General features: G+C 34.2%; 1 protein-coding gene across 8 annotated transcripts in view; it reads right to left on the bottom strand.

The window, feature by feature from the left end:
- The window catches only part of DIAPH2 (diaphanous related formin 2), a 961,567-nt gene that overhangs the window by 344,860 nt on the left and 589,361 nt on the right, over nucleotides 1–27,346 (bottom strand). The window contains exon 24 of one of the 8 annotated variants that reach the window (XM_064574329.1): nucleotides 9,301–9,436. The exons of the other annotated variants lie outside the window; for them this stretch is intronic. Within the exon in view, the coding sequence (XP_064430399.1) occupies nucleotides 9,384–9,436 (53 nt within the window). The 3' untranslated portion in view covers nucleotides 9,301–9,383. Of the gene's footprint in view, nucleotides 1–9,300; nucleotides 9,437–27,346 lie in introns of those variants that run through there. 8 annotated transcript variants of the gene reach the window in all.

Here is a 27,346-nt window from a genome sequence, read left to right as displayed (position 1 = left end):
TTCTAACTTGACCTATCTTAATTAATATCTGTAGGAATGGTAGGCCAAATAAATAAAAACATCAGAAAATAAATGAGAAATTAACAGTGTTTGAACTTAAAATAATCAAGCCATGGTGACTATAATGGTATAGAACAATCTATTACTTTCTATCCAAAAGCTGATGGAAGCTAAAATGTTCCCAGAAAACATAAGCTTGTGTTCCCTCTCTCGCTGTGTCTCTCTCTGTCAAATAAATAAATAAAACTTAAAAAAAAATATGTTTTCTTTTTATTCAATAAAATACACTTTCCTTTTATTCTTCAAATACCAAAATAAACAACAAAATGAAGGAACAAGCCTGGATGTGGTTAAGATGCTTCTCAAAGATGATATTTGCTTCAATGTAATACTATGGGGTTTGCAACAGAAATGTAAGCAACACTTTGATACTGTTGGAATACCTTCATCTAAATATAAATTCTTTGGTACAAATCCCAATTCAATTTTCATCCTAGTTCTTTAGATTAAAAAGAAAGACATTTAATGCCAATCATTTGTGCACTTATAGTCAGCTCATCCAATCTACACTGTCTCAGAAAGAAAAAAAAAGTGGGGGGAGCCAAATCATTTTGTTAAATTGTGGGAGAAATTTAATACTATAACTTCAGACAAAACTTTGAGCAAGAAATTCCAGTGACTACCAGAAGAATTAATTCCTTTATTTTTAAACAAAAGCACATTATTTAACTGTCTCTCTGTTGTTTCAAATATTTTTGTATATAGCAGCGTTACCTCTGAGTAGATATATCAGGAAAAGAAGATTTGGTTAATAAATTAAATATCATCAACCAACATTCTCAGAGCACTGCTATGGAGACAAATCTCAACATCTGTGCAAACAGTATTTTTAACTGTACTAGACTCTGAAGGCTTGGAAAATTGTATTTCATCTTTATTTAGCTGCAAGATGAAACAAACATGTACACAGTTTATAATTTATTATTTATTTGACCCAAGTTAAACATAAGAAATAATAGGTAGATAGAGAAGTAGATATAGATCAGGTCAAACCATACCAAATTGCAATTTTATAGTTCAAAATGGTTGTGTATCAGCAATTACATGTGGTTTGACCTAAAACTTCAAATCCGTATCCTCTAAGGGTACTTTAGGTATTAGAAATAGCAGTAACATCTGCAATGGATGCATTTTCACAGAAAACTAAGACTTTAGTCAAGGACCTATATCAACTTAAATTAGTGCATTTTCTGGTTTTTTTTGTGGAAACCAGAATTTCAACTAAAAATGAGACAAGCAAATGTTCATATGGGTCCTATAACCAAATGTAAAAAACAACGACCCACTGAAATGTTTTTTAACAGTATTTGCTGCTGCTATATAAATGGATTGTGTGGCAAAAATATATAAACATACATATATAACATATGCTATTATCTGGGTTGTTACATGTATTATTATTCACCTGGAAACCAAGGACAGTGAACACCTTTTTTCTACATATCAGATTAATTACAACATACACATGAATATATTTTAAACATCATTTAACAATATAACGGGAAGAATAATTTTATAGGAACTATAGGGGAATAGGGGAAGCTATATTGTGATAGTACATGAGTAAGGTTTGAGGCCACAAACCACAAAGTGGAGTTTTGAAACATTCAGAATTTGGTACAGCTTGTTAGCACAGCTATCTCTCTGTAACCATGCCAACAGTGCCATGGAGCACCTCTCTTCCCAGCCACCATCTGCTCCCACACCACCTTCCCTACTCTCACCTCATCCCCATTGGAGAATGCTTACTCCTGCCCCTCCCTGTTATGTCATTCCACTGTAACTATTATCTGTTTGTGAGGGAGCAGATGGAGGAACAGAAGTGTTTATTGGTAAACCTACAATCTTCAGACTGTTGCTCGATTTGCTCTCCTCAAGACCTAAGTTAAATAATGACATTAAAGGTCATCCTAGATTTCTTTTCTTTTCCTTCTAAAATTTGTAAGCACTGATGAGGTCATCCTGAAAAAGAGGGCTTGTCAGAGTGAAACTTATGTGCATTCAGGTTTTTAAAAACAGAACTTTTGACTTCCCTAGCTGGGAAGTACAAATGTAGCAGAATCCTAGGAGTAAGGTCTGAATTGAACTGCTTTCAACAAAGGATAGCAAAGGACATAATGTTTTGACAAAAGGTGAGATACATCTGGGAAGGAGAAAAATGCCTTACCTAACAAATGTGGTTTGACAATAAATACAGGTGTAATTTTTTATACCCAGTGTTTATTCTGCAAATAATCTCAAAATATAAACTACCCCCCCTTCCCACCACAAAAGGAAAATATTCCTGAGAATTTACTGAATTACTGCTATGATTTCACATGACTGTTGAGAGATCTATTTTCAGTTCTAACTTGTCCTTGCCAATCTTCTAAGTGGTCTATAATTCTCAATGATGAGTATTTTGCAGATGGTAAATCTAATCATTCTGACATCTATAAAAGATAATCAGTTGGTGAGCAAGATGAAAAATGATGTTGCAGAAATATGAAAAGTCTATCTTGGCATACCAATAAAGCTACAACTATGAATAAGTATATACCTTCACCAGGGCAGTTTCTCTTTAGAGCTCTACGTCCACTTATGCATCATTGGTATTCCTCAAAAAAAACAAAAAAAAAACCCCAAAAAAACCCAACCAACCAACCAACCAAAAACCCTATATAGTCAGGATATATATATTTGTTCATGTTTATTCAATGGATTTCATTATAATTTTAGCTGGGAATCCCTAAGAATACAATTGTGGCTCTAATGATATTTTAAAAATCACAATAGCGCTTATGAAACCTATTGAATTATGGGTACTTTTTTTTTCCTTTTTTATCTTTACTTTTCAAACTTTCTGAATTATTATGGAAGAAATCAGTTTACCTTCTGTATTTATGCTTTCCCCCAAATGACAAAAAAAAAAAAAAAATCCTGAAAGTTACTTCAAAGAGTCAAGAAGGAAACTATTTACATTTAATATTCCCATATAGTACCCTCTTAGTCAAATAGTGTAATATACTTATGTATACTTGTATATCATAGAAGACACTAAAATATTAAAATATGGCATAGAGTTTAAATTTTTACTATTGAAATAATATGTTCCTTTCTCCATGACTTGCTTTCAGAAGAACATGCTAAACATAGGAAACATTTTTTATGCCTAACCTAGACTACACCAGTCTGCTAATTCCATACATGCAAAACACATACATTGTAAACTCAGCATACTATATGACGGTTTAATAATTTTTCCTGAAGACTCTCTACCAGATTTCTATATCTGGAGGGGGCCTAAGATATGCTATTCTGACTTTAATAGATAACACTGTCTTAAGTATGAGTGACAGCGTCTCATAGATAAGGAAATGTATGTGGTTTCTTTTTTCATGTATTGGTAGGCATTTTCTGATTTTTCCTGCTTGGTCACGATGCTAAAGTTGAGAAAGCTAGTGGAATAAGACACATATGCATGTGCTATATCTCAATAACATTAGTCTAACTTATTGGGTGTACATTTTATATTGTTACCTTCACCAGTGAGCTCAAATGTCATCTTACATGAAAAATTTGCCCTAACTCCTCAAAACATAAATTCTACCCTTTATACTACTAGAGAATGCCTCAGCTCTAATTTTTCAGAGATCCTAAATTTCTTTTTCCAAAAGTTAAGTGTGCATTATTGTTAACAACAAAGTATGAATTAACACCCATGGGAAATTGTGAGCAAATATTTGATTAGCTGGGAAAAGCATAAAATGATGGGAAAATACTTCCTTCACTCAGGGTGAGGACAAAACAGTGGCTTTTAGAAAAGTGAGGTATGTCTGGTAGCAGTGGTAGATTAGTCAGTAGAAACAGAGCAGAACATGGCAACCACAAGCAGAACAGCTCTGGAGTGTGATCATGAGGGTGGCAGGGTAAGTACCCACAAGAAACCTGGAAACTGAGGCATATTTTCTTCTTTCCTATTGCAGCAGGTAAGCTTCCAAAGCAGGGGGCCAAAGGAATTAAGTGGGAGTTAGAGTTTGTATGATAGTGACTTAAACTGTTTATCTCTTCAGTGTGGCCTGTGGAAACAAGATGAATTTAGAGTGAGATGACACAGTACTATAGCATTTAATGTGGCCTCGATCCTCTGTACTGATAAGCTTAAGAATGGCACAGGAAAGGTGATAGGCACAGCTCTGGTTCCTTTTATTGCAGCTTGGAAGACCTGCATCAAATATATTTCTCTTTTTATTTGATTTCTGTCCTCCTCAGCCTCTCAGACTTTAACCCATACTATAGTACACATTTTCTAGTGTTAAATGAAATAATGCTATTAAACTCAATCCAATACATACTCATGGAATTTATTTTGTGAAATTTATTTTGTTTATGTGAAAGAAATACCGTGTTAGGGATGGCAGAAGTCTCTGTCTCGCATATTCCTATTCTTCTCCAGTTTAGATTCTAATAATTGAGACAAAGCAACCAAACATACGGTTCAAGGCAGAAAATAGTTAAGTGCCATAAAAGAATTACAAGAAAAGTGCTTGGCTACTCAGAGGAAGACACCATTGCCTCCAGTAGGGGTACTGCCACTAAAGAGAAAGAATTTGAGATGGGGCTCAAAGGATGGGTATATTTTATTTATAACATGGACTTCTTCTGTCAGGGTCACACAAATATCACAGCCTGATTTTTCTTTCCCACCATACCATCTCGTTCTCTTAATAAACATTTATCGCTTTCTTAAAATTTGTAATATGAGCTAACAATTTTATCTGTAACCCATATAATACTCCTCTGTATGATTATAAAATATCTTTAACATAGTCAACATCATTTCAAAAGAGGGTTCCTAGGGAGTAGAATTTTGGTTAACAGGGTTTGGGGGTGGGAGAATAGGAGAGATGTTAGTAAAAGGGTAACCTCCAGTTAAAGAAAATAAGTAAGTTCTGGGGAAGTAATGCACAGCATTGTGGTTATAGTTAACAATACTGTATTGTATACTTGAAAATTGCTAAGAGAATAGATCTTAAATGTTCTCACCACAAAAAAGAATTAGTATTTATGCAATGTGATGGTGAGGTTAGCAAACACTTATGGTGGTACTCATAATATATAAGTATATCAAATCAACATGCTGTACACCCTAAATTTACACAGTTATATGTCAAGTATACCTCAATACAGTTGGAAAAATTAAAAAAAATAACAGAGGTTTCCCACAGAATATTCATTAATTGAGGTCTCACAGTATCTGTATTTGTGTAATAGGATTCCTTGCTAAGAAACTTACATCTCTCAATTAAATCTCCCAGTGTCAGACTGAATCAGCTATTAGTTCAAAATTCTTTCAACAGTTAAGTTCAGTGGAAAAGTCTCTGACACTATCAGAAATCATAAATAATGGAAAATAGTATAACTTTGGTCTCAAGATTTAATTTCTGAACTTGTTGGATCCATTTCATAATTGTATTTTCAGAAACAAAACATTTTAAGGTGTGTGAGCTATCAATGAAAACAAACTACAATATTTCTTCATTGTCAATAGGATATATAAACCGTATGTATATAAGCATGTGTATCTAAATAGGTAAATATATTTTTGTCCCACTATAGGAACATAATTAACTTAGGCAACAGAAGGTAGCACCTGTTTAATATCAAAAACAGTCAAACCCCATTATTTATTTAATATACTTCAATATAAAATATGGCAGTTCACACACTACTGTACAATCTCATGGTCCAACAGGCACATTGAGGACTATTCCATTAATGAGAGAAGACTCAGTGGAGGATTCCTCTCCTTAACCTTCATCTTCAATGATACCATGGTTGATAGTGAGCTAAGATCTTAATTTCCATTTCTGTTTTCCACAGTGATATGATTCACTTAACAGAGCTACCCACAGTTAGAACTAGAAATTAACAGTTTTTGAAACAACTGGAACCTATTTCCCTCTTAGTGTACATGACCGATTCATGTCACTGTTAGTTGAATTTTTGCATGACTTAAGAAGAAAAAATCTCCCTAAGGTGGAATGTTGACCCAACTCAGTAAAAGGCTTTTAAAGCAATCAAATGCTAAGATTCGATAAAACAAAACAATCTAATATCCAATAAAACTATATTTCAAGTATCCTGAGAGGAAGACCAGTAGGCCCCTGTCTCTCAGAAGAAGACAAATTTAATGAGATCATTTTATTTCCTTTATGCAAGTTATTATTGAAAACAAAATGAAAATGAAACCTATTCATCTAGATTGTATGCTTTATAGAAACTAAATATCAGAGAATTGTTATTAAGCAAGATTATAGGAGGCTAAAAAAACTCCATCATTTTCATTACTAGAATCTCTGAAATTTGACCAAGTTAAGGATGTCTTATCTAAACTGTGCTTATTATTGTAGAAAGGAAATTAGTTAACTCAGGAAAACAGAAACCCAATATCCAAGTTTATAATAGGCATTTAAAAAATTATGGTTTTTTTAAGAAGTCTCTAGGATATCATAAATATGAAGACATCACAATTTTTAACACCACACATGGCACACACACCTAAAATAAATGCTTTGTTCTCATTTTGTGGTGAAAACATGTTCAAATTTTACAATTAATATAGTTTGGTGTGTGGAAGGTCAGAGTACAAGATTGATCTTTTAGTTATCAAGTAGCATAGATCTGATTCTATGCTCCTACAATTAGCTACTCCCTAGTCTATGGATGCTGGATTCTTCCATGACTCCATTTCTCTGCAACATACAGTTCTCTGCCCTTATACGCCTTCCTTTTTAGTGGGCAATCTCCTACTTCATCTCCAAGATCAAGATCAAAAGGCAGCCACTCATAAAACTTCTCTGGACTTCAACACAATTGGTTGTTATGTCCACTGTATTCCATAGCATTGATATTGGTACATATCAGTTAACATAATGTAGTGTAATTTACTTGCTTAGATATGGATTTCTCTTACTACAGTGTGGGACTCTGGATGTCAGATACTACACTGTATTTATCCTTGCATCCTTAGGATGTCTGATATATAAATGTTTAATAACTTTATTGAATGAATTAGTGAACATGAAAATACGGCCACTTTAACAAAATGATTCTCTACAGTAAATTGAGAGTACATTTGCATATTGCCTAAGTACATTCAGCCCTTTACTAATATTTAATATAGTTAAGAGTTATTGGAAACATTTTTTTAAAGATGCAAACCACTATTTCCTGCATCTAAGCATCTGATAATACAAAGCAGATTCTAAAACATGACATATAATAGTATTTAGATGGCTTTGGTAACAGCAATTTGATAGGAAATGAAAGAACTGGCATAGCTGTTAGTCTCCATGATATTAACACCATTATACCACACATTGTGCATATTTTTATATTTCAAAGAAAATGCATTTCTTAATCTTGAGAGCAAGTGAAAGCAGAAGCATTCCTAAGGGGAATATGATGAGTAGCATAGAAAGTGCGGAGGAACATAAGAAGGAAACAATCTTTCCTCCTTTGGTTTGGAAAAAATCAAAACATGATCTATGTTTTTGACTAACGTTAGAGCCTGAAATATGCCTATTATTTTATTATTTTAACACATTTTCATCTCATATCTTAGTAACTAGTCTCAGACTGCCTTGTTAAAATTCATATGCTCCAACAAGGAAAACATGTACAATTCCTTTCTCTATATTAAACGCAATTTCTATAGAGAAGAAAACATTGATCTATGCCCAAAATTTCATGTGAATTCCAAATTTTTAAAAATCTTAAACATCATCAACCCAAACCACATTTGCTAACACATTTCAACCATTCCTTTACAGCATACACACAAAATTAACCATAATAATGGTTGTATAATAGTGAAAATACCCAAACCTTGCTTTCAACCATTTAACCAATGACTTCTTACTTATAAATTGAAAAGTTAATGTAAGAAATCATAGCTACTCCTTAAATGCAGTAAACAAAAATGCTTTTTTATGTAGGTTATTTAATTTAATTTTAGCAAAGAAGCAAATGTGACAATTACAGTCATTTTACAGGAGGAAACTAATGTTCAGAGAAGTTATAAACATGTCTAATATCACACAACTAGCCACTTGCAGAGCAAGGACTGAAAGTTAGGTCCTATGATTCTAAATCTTGTAGATTCCCTTATCCACTTACCCACCCACCAAATACTGCTTTCACCTTTAATAACCGAAATTTGACCCAAAAAAAGGATTCATATTATTCAATACCACGCAATTTATCTTTATTTATTCTTTTAATGAAAAAGGGAAAAAAAATAGGATCTTGATACTTAGGCTATATAAACACGACAAAACCAAAATCAGGCCTCCCTAGCCATGCAGCTAATGATTTAAGCAAAACCCAAAATGAAGGTTCTAATACACCTTTTCTTGAATAACCTACAAAATAGAGAACCGAGATCATTATTTTCCCATGCCCTGAAACGGACTGGTAACTATCATATTTGTCACACTGCCCACTCATCTTTTACAATTTGATATACTCTTAACTAGGCTTCACAATGTTAACTCAAATGGCAATTTTGACCTCAATAGGGATATTTTTACTCAGTAGAAGAGAAAATAAGGAAGGGTATACCATATTATTTCAAGTCACATTAATAATGCTTACAGATTTTAGAACTAAAATTTATCGTTCCATGGAAAGGTAGAATCCCATGACACTACTAAAATACATACTGAAATGGCTGCAGATTTTCTTTTCTTGCCTTGTCATCAAACATGGAGGTTGACTGAAAATCCTTTAGGCCAACTGTTCTACGTATTTATGGATCTCTGGTTTGTTAGGTTGTTTTTTTTTTTCCAGTGAAATTTATTTTTTATATTATAGACTGTTGCTATCCTTATATACAAGGGGAAGTTTTCAAAAGTTCAAATTTGATTGATCCAAACTAACACAGTTTACAAAGTGAAAAGCTTCACACTCAACACTTCAGGTAACAGTGCACAATATGCTAGATGACACTACTTATTTACAAAGTGTTAGACTGCAAAGCAGCTCTCTAATTATGCTACATGCAAAGAGAGGAAAAACAGAAAAGCAGATTTCTGTAAAGTCTGGTATTGAGTCAGGGGAATGGTACACAAGGGTGGAATTCATATGTTGTGAGTGTGCAGTATGGTAGTGGCTGAGTAGTGGAATGCAGGAGTCAGGGAAGAAAAATCAGTTGTTAGACAGCAATTCCAACCCTAAGGAAGCATCTAAAAATTGTACTTTAGTGGCCAGTATGATCCAGGGCTGTCCAACATCTTAATTCCTTGGTCACGAAGTGTTTTCAATTTGGTTTACCAAAGGATTCATCTCCTTTCTCCACCTCTTACCCATACCAGCCTAGGACCATGCCCTGATTCTACAATGGAAAATAAAGAGGAAATACAATGGTTACAAGGCTGTTTAATTCTGCAGTACACATATGTTTCCTAAGGTGAGAAAAGTGACCATTGAGGCAATCCCTTTTACTGAAAATAGAGTATTACCCATACTCTCAACTCATCTTGTGTAACGCAAAAAATGAAAACATTACTTTTTACATGGAGCTAAGGGGAAGTCAGTGTCTTGTTTAATTAAGTAGACAGGTATGTTCTGTTTCTATAAACTAGAAATAAAACAAAATGGGATTAAAACAACATAAAATAATATCCAATAATGTATGAGATAGTAGATTCTTTATGTTGATCTACTTTTTGTGTGATTTTAATCTCTCTACACCATGGGTCTGTTTTAGCAAAACAATATTTCACTTTGTCAAAGATAAAGTGCACTGTGCATTGATTTCACTGTCTTGTCCATTTGCTTTACCAACAGCACAGAACAAAATTTTAATATTAGAGTGCTTCATAACAAGTCCAGCTCAAAGTAGCTCCTGGCCTCATCAGAGTTTAATGAGACATTCAATCTAGGAAATAAATTAAATGACATTTTGGGATCATGCTTAACAAAGCAGGTATCTACAGAAGCTCTAGATTGCAATAGTGTTCTTATAATCTGTGAAGAATAGGGCAGGAGAATGTCATCAATCATTTGGGACGAAATGGCACTCTGTGGAATAGTAACTGTTAAACCTCAGTAACTCCTGGTCTCAATCATGGCCCTGAACTGGTTTCTTGTTATGTCAGTACCATAAAATAGTTTGCACATATCCATGTTAATTCCATAAATCAGTATCTCATCAATGTCATAACCACGTAACAACAGTGTTTGTGAAACTCCAAACTAAACAAAGCCAGGACAAATACAATGTTAGAAAAGTAAAGTAGAAAATAAATAGAAAATGGTGAAATTTTCCTATACCAAAAAGGAAAGTGTGCCATGTCTAAAAACATATAAAGAGCTATACTAGTTAAGAAGAGACTTCTGTTCAATTCATAATGAAAGGAGGATAATAAATGGCCCTACAGATAGGATGTAGTTAGCCTATAATAACAGTTCTGAAAGACCTATAAATTCACTTGGCATCTATGATTCCAAATCATTTCATTATAAAGTTAAATAAGTTTAAATTACATTACTATTGGCAAATACAAATGTTCTAAATCAAAGTTATAATTCTTGGTAAGGTCTGTGAAAATTATAATCAGATATCTATAATTAAACAGAAAATGGTGAAACATTTACAGTGAATACATGTTATATAAAGAATTCATATGAAATAAAGAGCAAAACACTTGACCTTAATCAATAAATGGACAAAGCAGAAAAGAAGTGGTAAAGTTAATTTAAAACATGGGAAAATATTATATTTCATTCATAGTCTTAGGAAATGTATAAGAAAAGAGATTACCACTGTATAATTATTGGCACAATTTTAAAAGTCTCATTTTTATTTTTACATTTTATTGCATTTGTGTGCTCATTCTTTTCATGACCAGCTGTTTCAACCCTTCTTTGGAAGTAGGAGTAACATAAACAAAGTAGATAAAAACTGTTTTTGAGGTTGTGGTGAAACGGATATATGATTATGTACATTTATACAATCTAACTGGAAGGCAATTTTTCTAGAAAATTAAAGAGCAGAAAAATGTTTTCAAGTCTTGGCACATCTCACAGAAATAAAGCAAGGAAAGGTATATATAGTTAAAGAGAGAAGTTATAAAATTATTTTTAATAGTGAAAGGTTAGAGGTCTTTGTCTTCTATAATACAATACAGCTTTGATAAAGTTTGGCACATCACTTTGAGTCAAGATTACACAATAAATAAAAATAATTATGAAGAAAATGTAGCAAAACAGGAAGAATATCATGTTTTAAAAATACTGAGTGTAATAAATTCACATAAAGACCATATGATTCTATAAACATTGCCTATAGACAAAGACTAGGGCAGAAACAAAAAAACCCTAAAAAATAGAGACAAAGGCACTGATCAAGTCTTAGATTCTTGATAGAGAGGATAGTGAAAATCCTTTTGTTTCTTTAATGTTAAAAAAACTTAAATACAATAAAAACTTAAATAATACAAAGGCTTATATAATAGACCACTTACTTCTGGGCCAACAGAATGAACATCCTACTCAAAAGATAATTTTTGTAAGAATATTTGTTAGACTATTTTATTATCTTTAAACACTCATAAATTCTACACATTCCTCCCTAAATATATATAGCCACAGAAAACAGACTATGTTTTACATTAAATTTACAAAAAATTTTGTCAAACATTCCCTTTTGGCAAAAGTAGTTAACAGAGAAAAGCAACCCTTATCTAATAGTAGCTAATGCATTAATTAGATCCAAACTAGTCTGAAAACAGACTGACACCAATTAAGCAAAATAAATTCTACTTTGAAATGAAATTTATTTTTACAACCTAAAGCACAGAACTGATTGAATCCTTGAGAGTTAATCTGCCTTCAAGAAAATGAATATATAATCAACAAAGATAAATGGGTTTCTATTCTCTTCTTGAGTTCAAGTAAGTTTTATAAAAACAGGAACCATGTCTTATTTACTATTATATTCTCATCACCTATTTTAGTGTTGGCCACACAATAAATCCTGAATTATGGATAGAGGGATATAAAGAATATTTCTAGGGAAACACATCAGAATTTTTTCATTTCTATGATGATTTACCCTGGTGGCAAAGTTCTTTTACAAATTAAAAAAAAGAATTTCAGTAGGAAAATCATCACTGCACATAGTTTTGTCTACTAAATACATGGATAATGGACGGTAAGCAAAACTTACTGAAAGTATTATCCTTGTGTACCTCCTTGAAGCTTAGTAATCAAGTACTAGGCAGAAGATAAGATAAATCTTACTATTTCAACTTGATGCATGAAAAAAACAATAGGGGTCACATTCTGGTTCTTTCACTTCCTAGCTTTGTAACTTTGGGCATGTTAACTTCTCAGTTTTATCACTTAATAAAATGGAATGGTAATGGTTCTTACCTTCATAAGGTTGTTGTAAAGATTAAATAAATTCATGTAAAATACTTAGAACATATAAATGTGAGCTATAACCATCAGCACTGTTGCCACTCCTGTTTTGTTTGTTTTTTTTTAAGATTCTATTTATTTATTTGACAGAGAAAGAGAGTGAGAGAGCGACCACAAGCATGTTGAGTGGGAGAGGGAGAAGCAGGCTCCCCGTTGTGCAGGGAGCCCAACGTGGGGCTTGATCCCAGGACCTTGGGATCATGACCTGAGCCAAAGGCAGACACTTAACCGACTGAGCCACCTAGGTGCCCCGCCACTCATTATTATTGTTGTTACAAACTTTCCATAGATAATCTTAAAAGATGCCCATCAGTGCTTGCTGAAAGAGTAGCTTTCAACCTAATTTGGTTTTATATTATGTTTATAATGTTAAAGTATTTCAAGTGAACTCTGAAGATGGTTATATGGTATCTATACTATATGACTGATAACATTTTTTACTATATTGATTTTTTCATAAGATTTTTTATATGCAAATATCCATTTCAGCTATTATTTTGGTCAAAACACCAATAAAGCATCTGCTAGCAAGTTAGAAGCAGTGCCAAAATTCAGTAAATTGACAGTAGGTTTGATGTATTGTCCAAGAGATTGGCAGTGGCAAATACCAGGAGGCAATGAGGAGATAACTGGATGTCACTACAAGATACTGAGATCTGAATGAAGGAGATGCCAAAATCCAGAGCATGTTTAGAAAACAGTCCAGGTTAATTGCTGAGACCTAGAAATATGGTCATAGGGCATTAAAAGAACTCTGCTAAATAGTATCATTCCTGCCAAGGATGCTTTTAATGTGTGTACCTGACTCATAGCATCTTAAAAGCACCCCCTGACCCTTGATAGGCATGACTATCTTGATTTTTTGGTCAAACATACTACTTTAAAGTCACTAATTAAGAAACAATGTTTTAGCATAATCTCAGAAGAGTTAAAATTGGTCAAATGAAAAACGAATACATTCATTGCTCAGCATTACATGAGATATGACTAAGATATACAGATACTATAAATTGACCATTTGGATATGTGCATTATACATGCCTCTATACATTTTTTATGCGTGTTCCAAGTTTTTTAATGTGCCCAGTTGAAAAAAAATTATGACACAGTATTCAATTCCCTTATTAAACTTCACAATGAATATGAAACAGTGTTTTAGGACTCCATGACAAGTATATTCACAATCATTCAAATATTTAAATAGTTGGTCTTTTTATACTGTGTCATGTGGCAGAGTTGAAGAGTACTGATAAAAAAGGCATATACTTTTATTATCCTGGTCTAGCTCTTTTAAAAGTAGGTAACCTTTAAAAAGTACTTAAGTCAAGAAAGGAAATATAAGAGACCATATATGCAGATTTCTTCATGGCTAAAAAAGTTTCAAATAATTCTATAGAAATCAGAGTAAAAGCCAAAGCATTAAGTTGCTATTAATATCAACATGGTTTAAGGAAGTCTCCTTTCCCCAACCCCTACCCAGATGTGGTTCAAATTAGACCTTAAAACAACAGCAGTTGGTACCCAAAGGCCTCAGTTTCAATGCTAAGACTAATATTTCCCAAGAACTAGAACATTCTGGGAGATAAAAAAAAAAAAAAGGAAATATAGAGATTGCTTCAATAAAGGGAAAAGGAGCATGATGTGAAAGAATAAATGTCCCTAGAGCAAACTTTCCATAAATATTTGCTTGGCAGACTGGAATGCAGAATTACACTGTCACTGGCAAATATTAGTGTACATTATAAATACACATCTTTATATACAGACACATATGTGTATGCATATGTAAATACATTCCACCAGTATATATGGAATGAAAGCAATTTTAATTATGTATCATGATAAAGCAAGTTATTTTTACAAGCCTTATATTATCGGTATTTATGCTAAGTGACTATATATATATATTATCAGAAAACAACCCTGTGGGGTGATTGTTTAGATGAAGGGTGGCTGATTACTGGTAGAGGAGACTGCAAAAATAGGAAAAGGGAAAAATTCAGTGAGCACTGTCTTCCTACTGAAACATGCTGATGGCTAGTCTCTTCCCACCTGCTACCCACTCTGACTCTACCTTCCTAAGACATCTTATTTTCTGCTTGTTAATTCTTCTTTCTACATTTCTTTCCCCTCACTTTTAATAAAATTTGACCACAGCTCACATGCCAACCTAATATATTCGAAATACAAAGGATATCTCCCGCTTTCCTTTCTTAGCAGAGTACAATGCTGTCAAAGTGTGAGGGGATTTGAGAGCTGTCAGGAAAGGACATATCAAGTGTATGTGCTGGGAAATCACTGTAACCTTACGATAAAGGAGAGCAACGTTGCTTAAACTATATAGGTAAAGTTCAATAGATTTGTTTAAACCCATCAAGTACTTACTTGTCTATACTTAGCACTGCACTAACAGATAAAAATGTGGTAGAGCTGGTACACACTGCCTGAAGTACTCATAATTTTCATGAAATAAAAGCAGAGAAGAAACAATACACTTATGACAGTCTTGATGATTCATAAACTTGTAAATGACATTTTATGTAAGGATAAACATTTATTGATTATAAATGTATGTACACTAAATACAAATTCAAATGCATTTATGCTTGTATATATGTATAATATACATATTCAAATTAAATAAGTTTTAGTTTCATACTCTCTGTAGCTTTTTTATAGGAAAGACTACTGTGACCATTTACAATATTGGACAATGCTAGCTTAAAAGATATATTAAAATATTATATTCCTTATAATATTATATTCTTTATAATATACACATATATTTTTTTTTCTTTTCTCCCCTCCTCCAGTGATTTGACTAGCATGTTTTAGATAAAACATAGTATTCTTAGGTTTCTTATATCTCTCTCTAGACTCATCCAGTGAGACTTTTTTGTTAAACAAGAGATGAGCTTCTCAACATTCATGACTCATGAACCAGAATCATTCATTCCCACTGTCTTTTGAAAGAAACAAATGATATTCAGCTGATTATCATGAATCTGACAGTCTCTTTGCCTGAGTCCTATAAAGCTCTATGAATGATGCAAACATAACTGGCTTGCTTCAGAATACTGAGCAGTCATTTCTTTCCTATTTATTTTTATTCAACTAGAAATACACAAGGCTTAGGAAACATACACAATCAAAACAATAATTAAAATAAATGGTTTTGAAAGAACAACCTAGTTGAATAGCATTAGCAAGTATCTTAGTCCCTGACAGTCAACTTGGTTGTGATCAAGATCATAAAATTACCTGAATGCTTCAAACTTAACCTAGAGAAAAGGCAGAAGACTAGTGACCATTCAATGGAAGGTAAGAATTCTCTAACCTGTATAAATATAAATATCACCCTCCCCTGATCCTGGTAAACAAAAGAATGGAAACAAATGTCATCAACAGTAAGTTAGGCACCTTAAATATATTTTAAATATAGATACAGCTCATTTTCTACTACAGAATTCTTTTTAAAAATAGGCTTTTTATACATTGAATCAATTATTAGATACCTGTAAAATGTTTATAAGAATAACTTACACTATAACCTTTAAAAGATGAATAACCATCCAAACGTTTCTCCTTTTTATGTACCTAGATCACTCTAATTCAAACTATCCTTAAAATGAGGAATATACACAAATTGAACCCCATATATTAGGTGGGTGTTAGGAAGTTTGAGAAAATACCTAAAAATCAAATAATGTGTAATTGGAGAAGGACAATTAAATGCAAGGTAAATGGAAGAGGTCATTTCTTGTGCTGCTGCTGCCTAACTGTTTTACTCACCATGCCCACATGCTACCTGTATGTCTTTTCATGTGCCAGAATAAAAATGCTTACTACCTAATTCATAAGTGTGCAGTGAGAACAAATTATATTCCCCATGTGATGTGTTCTGAGATACACGTCTGTACACATACAGACATAAATCATAAATTACAGAGTATACTTTATAACCATCATGTGCAATGATTTCTTTAATCCTGATATAAGCCATCGATTTACCTCATAACCAAATAATGAAAATAATGGAGTTAATTCATTATAATTAGTGGAATAATTATTAAAAATCTTCGTTCATTTGCATTGTCTGAGTGAAATCACATGTACACCAGATGTAAAAATATAGTCTCAACATAGGAATCTCATTGAAATAACTATACAATCCATTTCCTGTATTTTAATCTTAAAAGTTGTTGGTAAAGGAAATAGTGAACATTTTTCCTCTTACTGTAACAAACGTCCAGTACTAGTTCAAATTGAAGCATTTCATGTTATTTCTTTCTTGGTATCTCTACCACTTCTTTATTAACATTTGATGACAAATCCCTTGCTGTTAGTCTTGTGAATTTCACACCACTAGAACCATATTTTCTTTCAACAAATTTCTGTTAGCATCTGATGATATCCTAATGCCACAATCTTGTTATATCCTGCTTAGCTTCAAAAAAGATAAGAAGGCAGTAACATGGAACTGAATGAAGTAAGGTAAAATATAATGCTGAAAATCCCCTTTTTATTGTTCTTTCTCCATGCATTGCAATATAACTATACACACACACCCCACACGTGTGTGTGCACATTTTTCTATGTGTAAGATTATAAGCTACCAAGCTTTGCTATCCTATGCAACTGTTACCATGCGCTTCAGTTAACTGTTTCTTAATACACAAGTGTTATATTCTTTCATATATTGTATTCCATAGTTTTTAATTACATGTAATCACATCTCGCCAGGATTGCTTTATTTTAATTTGAAAAACAATGACATCATAGCAAATAATTGTGCTTTATTTACACATTTATTCATTTATTATTTTTATTTGCCTATTAAGTTGGCTATCAAGCTACTGATATAAGCTCTTCTGCTTATTTTTTTTTAAGTTTTTATTTATTTATTTGGGACAGAGAGAGTGAATGAGAGAGAGAAAACACAAGTTGGGGGAGATAAAGAGGGAGAGGGAGAAGGACTGCCCGATAAGCAGGGAGCCCGATGCAGGGCTCCATCCCAGGACCCTGGGATCATGTCATGACCTGAGCCGAAGGTAGACCCTCAACCGACTGAGCCACCCAGGCACCCCAGCTCTTCTGCTTATAAACAGATAATCACATTTATCACTGTCCCATTGATGCCTAGCCTTGGTAAAGGAATAGTGATTTTTTTTTTTTAACAATTGTTAAAACAAACTTTTTTTTAACAATTGTTAAAACAATTTTTTTTAACAATAGATTGTATTAGCTTCCCTTCTAGTTCATTAATATGCAGAACATAATATTTCAACACCATGAATTTGCAAAATGGTAGGCTGGTGTGTGTGATCTTAGGGTTTGAACTATTTTCTATTTATCAGCAATCTATCTGCTTTTAATCATTTTCCATTTTACCAATGAGACTAGTCAATGGCAATTTCCAAAACACACCTCAAGGGACTATGCTGCACTTAAGTTATGCTTTAATAGTAAAAGAGACATTTATTCTGACACCCATAATTTCTGAAATGTTATACAATATGTCTGGATGTTACATATGCTTTAACTATTTCCCACAGTACATTTGGCTTTTAATTATTTTATACCTTTTTGTAAATTACCTAATTTACTAATTGATATATAACCAGTATTACCTGTAGTTTTTCCCTAAGCTTTCATGTGTAGCCAAGCCACATCCTAAGATCAGACAACAGTCATCTACAGTTTTGTTCTCTTTTATTTTTATTAACTTTTGCTTTTCTAATTTAGATGGATTAATTTATTTTAGCATATGGTGTGAGGCTGGAACCTAATCACCCCCATTTGAATATTTTAACCAATTATCACAGAACTATCAATATTTAGTAATCCATTCGTGAGGAAGGCAGTTTGAGTTTGGGAAATGATTTTGATGGATCTAAAGTAAGAATGAACTTTTAAAATCTGAATATGGACTCTTTCTCTTGCTAAAATAATTAATATGCTCCTATACAGTGTTAAGCTATAAAATGGCTCATTTAATTGAATTTATGATTTTACACTTAATTCAGCTTACACTCTATAACAATACTATATATTCTCTTCCCTCCCCTCTCATCATGGTGTTTGAAATTAAGTTATTCCAGAAGGTGGAACCACTAAAACGAATGTGACAATATGAAAACATTTCTAGGATGTTAAGATGGAATGGGATGTCTGACTAAGAATGGTCTCCCTGTGAGGGAGAGAAGGGGTAAGACATATTTAAGAATAATATGCAGGGGCGCCTGGGTGACTCAGTTGGTTGGGCGACTGCCTTCAGCTTGGGTCATGATCCTGGAGTCCCGGGACTGAGTCCCACATGGGGCTCCCGGCTCAGCGGGGAGCCTGCTTCTCCCTCTGACCCTCTCCCCTGTCATGATCTCTCTCTCTCAAATAAATAAAATCTTAAAAAAAAAAAAAAGAAGAATATGCAAAGAGAAGCACTAGCATGGAGCTGATATACAGAACAAATGCAAAACTTAAGAGTCATATGACCTGAGGTTCTAGACCTGACTCTGCTACTAACTGTGTAGTTTGGGGAATATTATTTAGATATCTGAGCTTCAGTTATGCCATCCATAAAATGGGAATAAAAGCACCTATGTCCTCACAGCATTACTGAGAAAAACAAAGTCTGACAACGTATGTAAAAGATACACTGAAAACCAGGAAAAAAAACCCCAGACATCGGGTGCCTGGGTGGCTCAGTCGTTAAGCGTCTGCCTTCAGCTCAGGTCATGATCCCGGGGTCCTGGGATCGAGTCCCACATCGGGCTCCCTGCTCAGCGGGAGGCCTGCTTCTCCCTCTCCCACTCCCCCTGCTTGTGTTCCTTCTCTCACTGTGTCTCTCTCTGTCAAATAAATAAATAAAATCTTAAAAAAAAAAAAACCAGACATGTGTTTATTATAATAAGTATTATTATATGAAGTATTACACCAATATAAATTGTTAGGATCATAACAAACTTATTTATAGACCATGAGTTAGAACTCATCATGTGTGGGATTTAAATTTTCCACCTGGCTTGATATCCTAATTCCAGCGAGAAAACAGAGAAACATTGACTAGGCATTTTCTTGGGTCAGATAATAATTTGTGGGGATGTGAAAACCCTGCTTGATAAACAGAAAAATAAAATAAATGAAGTAAGTGCATCATACCAGTACCCATTCCATTAAACTTATCAGTATACACTTCACCTGAAAATGAAATCTCTAGCACCAGGAGGCAGCCAAGTAGAATGCAATCCATGTCTTTCTTAAATACCAATGGGGAGACAACTTAGTCCTAATACAAGTACAATGAAAGGCCTTAAATTTTTGACAACACAAATGGCCTTTAATTCACTTTAATAAAGTAAGAAACAAGTTATTAATTTAAAAGTGCTTGACAAACAACCCCATAATGAAGGTAACCAAGTGTAGCACTGGCATATCAAAATATGGAAAGTATGAATCTGCTAATAAAGAAAAAAGAAAAAAAGTGACAAAGTAAAGGTTAATTGAAAGATATAAATGTGTTATAGATGTGTTATAATTTAGGAAATTCATTACTTTATTCAGAGCTCTGGTCTAGAATTATAGATGACTGGGTTCTAGTTTTAATTTCATGATTTTCTGGTAGTGAATCTTAGATAAGTCTCTACTTCTCTAGGCCTTACTTTTCTCAACTGTGAAATAAGGAGATTAAGTTAGATCAGCCGTTTCCAGGTGTTAGGATTCTAAAAGGATGCCAAAATAATAATAATAATAATAATAATAATAATAATAATAATAATATAAAAATAGGGGGTAACTTTTTATACTGCCAAATTGGGCCATTATTTTAAAAGGAAAATTATGATTTATCACCATCGCTCTCATGAAAGTAGGATATTTTACTATGAAAAATGATGGAAGGGAAATAATCTCAGAATAAAGGAGCATTTCTTTATAGTAAATGCATTTAGCTTAACTTTCTGAGTGTGTGTGTGTGTGTGTGTGGTGTGTGTGTGTGTATGTGCTTCCAAATTATCATTTAACTACAGACTGGTGAAAAGGCTACAGACTGACGCTGGTCCATGAGTCAGTGTTTTAGAAACAAAGGAGCCTAAGGGTGCCACTTCTAGTACTTAAATTCTATGGTACAACTTTCTTCTTGCACACTTTCTAGTTTACAACATTGGCATATGTATATATGTATAAAAAACATGTGCTGTTGGGTGTTAGGCATGGGAATGGAAAGGACTTCCACTTAAAAATTAATTATTATATTATTATTATTTTCCATTGTGCCAAAGTAGAATCTGGATATATTATTATTTTTTTGTGTGGCCATTTTTATATTTTCATTCCTTCCTTTTAAGATGTTTAGAGTAGTCTCATATTCACTTTTTTAGCACTGATTTGGAGTGGAACAAAGCTCATACTAGTATCCAGTAGTTTTCCTTTCCTCTTTTTAAACACCTAAGATTTAATTATAAATTGACAATATTACAAAAATGGAGAGTTGAGAAGCCACAAGTATAAAAAGTGTCCTGTTTGTGTTACATTTCAGATCATATAAACATAGAATAGTAATGAACAAATAGGTTCCTAAAGGGCTATTCTCCATACTTAGTAAGGTAAATGAAGTACTGTGCTATTACAAATAGGAAGAGGTACACTTAAGCAGAACATAAATCCTTTATTTAAATTTTTATTTTATTGTGGTAAGAATACTTAACATGAGTTCTACTCTCTACACAAAATATTTAAGTATATAACACCTTATTTTTGACTACAGAAACAATGTTTTACAGCAAATCTCTAGAGCTTATTCATCTTGCTTAACTAAAACTTTATGCCCATTTATTAATAACTCCTCATTTCCCCCCAACCCAGCAATGACCATTCCACATTTGATTATATAAATTTGAATATTTTAGATACCTCAAATAACTGGAATCACGCAGTATTTATCTTTCTGTGACTGTTCAATCTAGCTGTCCCACTTTGGGGCATTTATCTAAAATTATTGAAATCAAGGACTGGGGAAAGGGAAGATGGCGTGGAGAAGTAGGACTTAGAATCATCTCATCATATGAAACAATTAGGTAATTACCAAATCATCCTAAATACCCCAGAAATTGACCTGAAGACTGAAAGAACAAACTCCACAGCTAAAGGGAGAAAAGAGATCACACTGGAAGAAGGTGGAAAGTACAGAGACATGGCTTAGGAGAGAAATGGATCCTGGCTGCTGTGGAGAGGAGGGAGCTGTGGTAGCAAAGAAGGGTGAGAGAGAGAGACAGGAGCACAAATGGGAACACACAAGAACTTTTCATTAAAACCATGGGTTGGAAATGAGAGGGGCAGAACTTCCTGAGTTCTTGTAAGCAGCAGGGCTTAAAGCCTAGATTTACAGGTCAGCCAGAATGGCTGGGATAGAGCCTGGAGGGCAAGGCAAGGAAAACCTAGGGGCAGACAGGGTGGAAAGAGCAATCTGAAGAATACCTGGGGAGCAGAGTAGGAAGATTATTAGCTCTTCTCGAAATGCATCCCTGAGAGGCAGCATTCATGGAAATACCTCTCTGGGAAGAAACGAGCTGGCTGGAAAACGGAGCCACCTGCAGGAAGCAGCACAGCGTTCACACTAGCTGCCTAACATTAACACCAAGCCCCACACCCCGGAGCTCTAGTGAACTGCCCTTCTCAGTGAAGCCTGCCTCAGTCCTACTGGGGTGGGCCACTCCCCAAGAAGACCAGCATAAACACCTTCCCATACCACGTCTTCTGACAACAGAGTTCTATAGGGCCTCAGTTCTCATGGAAGTGGTGTCAGGTCACATTTCACAAGCAGAACAGAGCACACATAGTTAAAACTCACTATATTCAGGCCAGGGACCAAACAATGCCAATATCCAGCAAGCAGAGCCACTGCAAATGACTGGCCTGAAGGACAGAGCAGCTAAAACACAACAGCAGAGCACATGCAGCACATACCAGAGACACTCCCCGAAGTGCGAGGCCCTGGGCACTACATAACCTCTTCTTCATAAACCTATTAATTTAAGGAGCAGGAGATATAACTGGCTTTTCTAAAATAGAGAACTAGGCAGAGATTTAGACAAAATGCCAAGACAGAGGAATTCATCCCAAAAGAAAGAAAAACATAAGGCCATGGCCAGAGAGCTAAGGGAAACAGATAAAAATAACATGCCTGGTGGAGAATTTAAAACAGTGATCATAAGGATACTCACTGGGCTTGAGAAAAGAAAACCTCATTGAGATCCTTACCACAGAGATAAAAGACTTAAAAAAAGAATCAGTGAGAGATGAAGAATACAATAAATGAGATTGGAAACGGGCCTGATACAATAAACAGCAGGCAGGAAGAAGCAGAGGAATGAATTAGCTATTGAGAAGACAAAATAATGGAAAATAATGAAGCTGAACAAAAGAGAGAATTATGCAACAAGAGGACAGACTTAGGGACCTCAGTGAATCCATCAAATGTAAAAACATTCTATTACAGGAGTCCCAGAAAAAGAGGAGAGAGAAAAAGGAGCAAAAAATTTATTTGAAATGTAAGAGCTGAAAACTTGCCTAACCTGGGGAAGGAAATAAACATCCAGATCCAGGAGGCACAGAGAACTCACATCAAAATCAACAAAACCAGGCCAACACCAAGACATACTGTAGTGAAATTTGCAAAATATAGTGATAAAGAGAAACAAAAAATCTTGAAACCAGCAAGATAAGAGAAGTCCTTAACTTACAAGGGGAGAGCCATAAGGCTAGCTGGACATTTCTCAACAGAAACCTAGCAATATAGAAGGGAGTGACACAATATATTCAAAGTGCTGAATGGGAAAAATCTTCAGCCAACAATACTCTACCAGCAAGGGTATCATTCAGATTAGGAAAGATAAAGAGTTTCCCAAATAAACAAAAACTAAAGGAGTTCATGACCACTAAACCAGGCCTACAATAAATATTAAACAGGACTTTTTGAGTGCAAAAGAGAGACCAAGAGTGACAAAGACAAGAAAGGATCAGAGAAATGTCCAGAAACGATGACAAAACAAATGATAAAATGATAATACATACATATCCACCAATAATTATTCTGAATATAAATGGATGAAATGTTCCAATCAAAAGAAATAGGGTGTCAGAAAGGATAAAAAAACAAGACCCATCTATATACTGCCTATAAGACACTCATTTCAACTTAAAGACACCTGCAGATTGAAAGTACTCTAGGGAATGGAGAAACATTTATGAAACAAAAGGATGTCAAAAGAATGCTGGAGTAGCAATACGTACACTGTATAAACTAGAACTCGAGAAAAGGCTATAACAAGTGAAAAAAGGGACACTATATGATAATAAAGGGGTCTATCCAACAAGAAGGTCTAACAATTGTAAATATTTATGCCCCCGACTTGGGAGTACCCAAATATATAAAACAATAACATACATAAAAGAACTCATTGATAATGATACAATAATAGTAGGGGACTTTAACACTCCACTTACATCAATGGGCAGATCATCTAAGCAGAAAATCAACAAGGAAACAATGGCTTTGAATGCCACACTGGACCAGATGGACTTCGCAGATAGAAATTTCATCCTAGAGCAGCAGAATACACATGCTTTTCAACTGCACATGGGACATTCTCCACAACAGATCACATATTAGGTCACAAATCAGGCTTCATCAAATACAAAAAATTGAAATACCATGTTCCGTTTTTGACCACAACACTATGGAACCAGAAGTCAACCAGAAGAAAAAAATTGGAAAGACCACAAATATATGGAGGTTAAACAACATGCTACTAAACAATGAATGGGTCAACCAGGAAATCAAAGAAGAAATTTAAAAAAAAATACATGGATACAAATGAAAATGAAAACAATGAATGGGCCAAAACCTTTGGGATGCAGCAAAAGTGGTTCTAGGAGGGAAGTTCCTAGAGATACAGGTTTACCTTAAGACGCAAGAAAAATCTCAAATAAACAAAAAAACTTTACACTAAAAATACCTAGAAAAAGAACAACAAATGAATCCTAAAGACAGTGGAAGGAAGGAAATAAAGATTAGAGCACAAATAAATGATATTAAAACAAACAAAAAAACAAACAACAAACAAACAAAAACAATACATCAGTGAAATCAGGAGCTGGTTCTTGAAAAAATTTATAAAACTGATAAACTTCTAGCTACACTTACCAAAAGAAAAGAGAGAGGACCCAAATAAATAAAATCACAAAGGAGAGAGGAGTAATAACAACACCACCACAGAAAAACAATTATAAGAGAATATTATGAAAAGCTACATGCCAACAAATTGGACAACCTGGAAAAAAAATGGATAAATTCTTAGAAACACAGACTACAAAAACTGAGGAAGAAATAGAAAACTTAAACAGACTGATATCCAGCAAAGAAATTGAACTGGTAATAAAACATCTACCAACAAACAAAAGTTCAGAGCCAGAAGTTTCACAGGAGAATTCTACCAAACATTTAAAGAAGACTTCACACTTATTCTTCTCAAACTATTTCAAAAAATAGAAAAGGAAGGAAAACTTCCAAACTCATTGTATGAGGCTAGCATTACCCTGCCACCAAAATGAGATAAAGACTCCCCTAAAAAAGAGAACAGTAGGCCAATATCCATGATGAACATGGATACAAAAATTCTCAGTAAAATACTAGCAAAAAATTCATTTAAAAAATCATTCACTACGATCAAATGGGATGTTTCCTGGTTTGCAAGGGTGGTTCAGTGTTTGGAAATCAATCACTATGATACACCACATTAATAAAAGGAAGGATAAGAATCATTTCAAAAGATGCAGAAAAAACATATGACAAAGTATAACATCCATTCATGATAAAAACCCTCAACAAAGTAGGTTTAGAGGGAACATACCTCAACATCATAAAGGTCATATATGAAAAATCTATAACTAGTATCATCCTCAATGGGGATACAGTGAGAGCTTTTCCTCTATGGTTAGGAAAAGCACAGGGATGTCCACTCTCACCACTGTTATTTAACATAGTACTGGAGGCCCTAGCCTCAGCAATCAGACAACAAAAAGAAACAAAAGGCATCCAAGTCAGCATGGAAGAAGTCATACTTTCACTATTTGCAAATGACATGATATTCTATATAGAAAAACTGAAAGAATCCACCAAAAAACTGCTCAAACTGATACAAGAATTAAGTAATGTCATAGTAAACAAAATCATTGTACAGAAATCTGCTGCATTTCTAAATATCAATAATGAAACAGCAGAAAAAGAAATTAAAGAATCAATCCCATTTACAAGTACAATAAAACTAGTGAGATACTGAAGGATAAACCTAAAGCAAAGAAGTGAAAGATCTATACTCTGAAAGTTATACAACACTGATGAAAGAAACTGAAGACGACAAAAAGAAATGGAAAGACATTCCAAGCTCATGGACTGGAGTAACAAATATTGTTAAAGTGTGTATACTACCCAAAGCAATCTACACATGTAATGCAATCCCTATCTAAATACCAACAGCATTTTTCACAGAACTAGAACAAACAATCCTAAAATGTGTATAGAACCACAAAAGACCCTGAAGAGACAAAGCAACCTTGAAGAAGAAAGCAAGGCTGGAGGCATTACAGTTCTGGACTTCAAGTTACATTACAAAGTGGTAGTCTTCAAAACAGGATGGTACTGACACAAAAACAGACACACAGATCAATGGAACAGAACAGAAAACCCAGAAATGAACCCAAAATTATATGGTCAATTAATCTTTGACAAAGCAGGAAAGAATACCCAATGGGAAAAAGACAGTCTCTTCAACAAATGGTGCTTGGGAAAACTGGACTTCAACATGCGAAAGAATGACTTGGACCACTTTCATACATCATAGACAAAAATAAATTGAAAATGGACTAAAGACCTAAATGTGAGACCTGATCCCATAAAAATCCTAGAGGGGAACAAAATCAGTAACCACTCTGACATAAGTTATAGCAACTTCTTTCTAGAAATGTCTCCTGAGGCATGGGAAACAAAAGCAAAAATAAAATGGGACGACATCAAAATAAAAAGCTTTGGCACAGCAAAGGAAACCTACAGAATGGGAGAACATCTTTGCCAATGACATTTCTGATAAAGGGTTAGTATCCAAAATATATAAAGAATTTATAATACTCAACACTGAAAAAAACAAACAATCCAATTAAAAATGGGCAGAAGGGTACCTGGGTGGCTCATTTGGTTAAGCGACTACCTTTGACTCAGGTCATGATCCTGGAGTCCCAGGATCGAGTCCAGCATCGGGCTCCCTGCTCAGCAGGGAGTCGGCTTCTCCCTCCGACCCTCCCCCCTCTCATGCTCTCTCTCTCTCTCATTCTCTCAAATAAATAAAATAAAATCTTTTAAAAAAATGGGCAGAAGACATTAATAGCCATTTCTCCAAAGAAGACATACAGATGGTCAACAGGCACATGAAAATATGCTCAATATCACTAATCATCAGGGAAATACAAATCAAAACTGCAATGAGATATCACCTCACACCTGTCAGAATGGCTAAAAATCAACAACACAAGAAACAACAGGTGTTAGTGAGGATGTCAAGAAAGGGGAACCCTTTTGTAATTTTGGTGGGAATGCAAGCTACCGCATCCACTCTGGAATACAGTATGGAGGTTCCTCAAGAAGTTAAAAATAGAATTACCCTACGATCCTGCAATTGCACTACTAGGTATTTACCCAAGAATACAAAAGTACTAATTCAAAGAGATACCTGCATCCCAATGTTTATAGCAACATTATCTACAATAGTCA

The sequence above is a fragment of the Mirounga angustirostris genome, unplaced genomic scaffold (assembly GCF_029215605.1).
Source record: "Mirounga angustirostris isolate CCGP_5_RB_7025 unplaced genomic scaffold, mMirAng1.0.hap1 SCAF_11, whole genome shotgun sequence".
Lineage (NCBI taxonomy): Eukaryota > Metazoa > Chordata > Mammalia > Carnivora > Phocidae > Mirounga > Mirounga angustirostris.
This window is presented reverse-complemented; position numbering and strand designations above follow the sequence as displayed.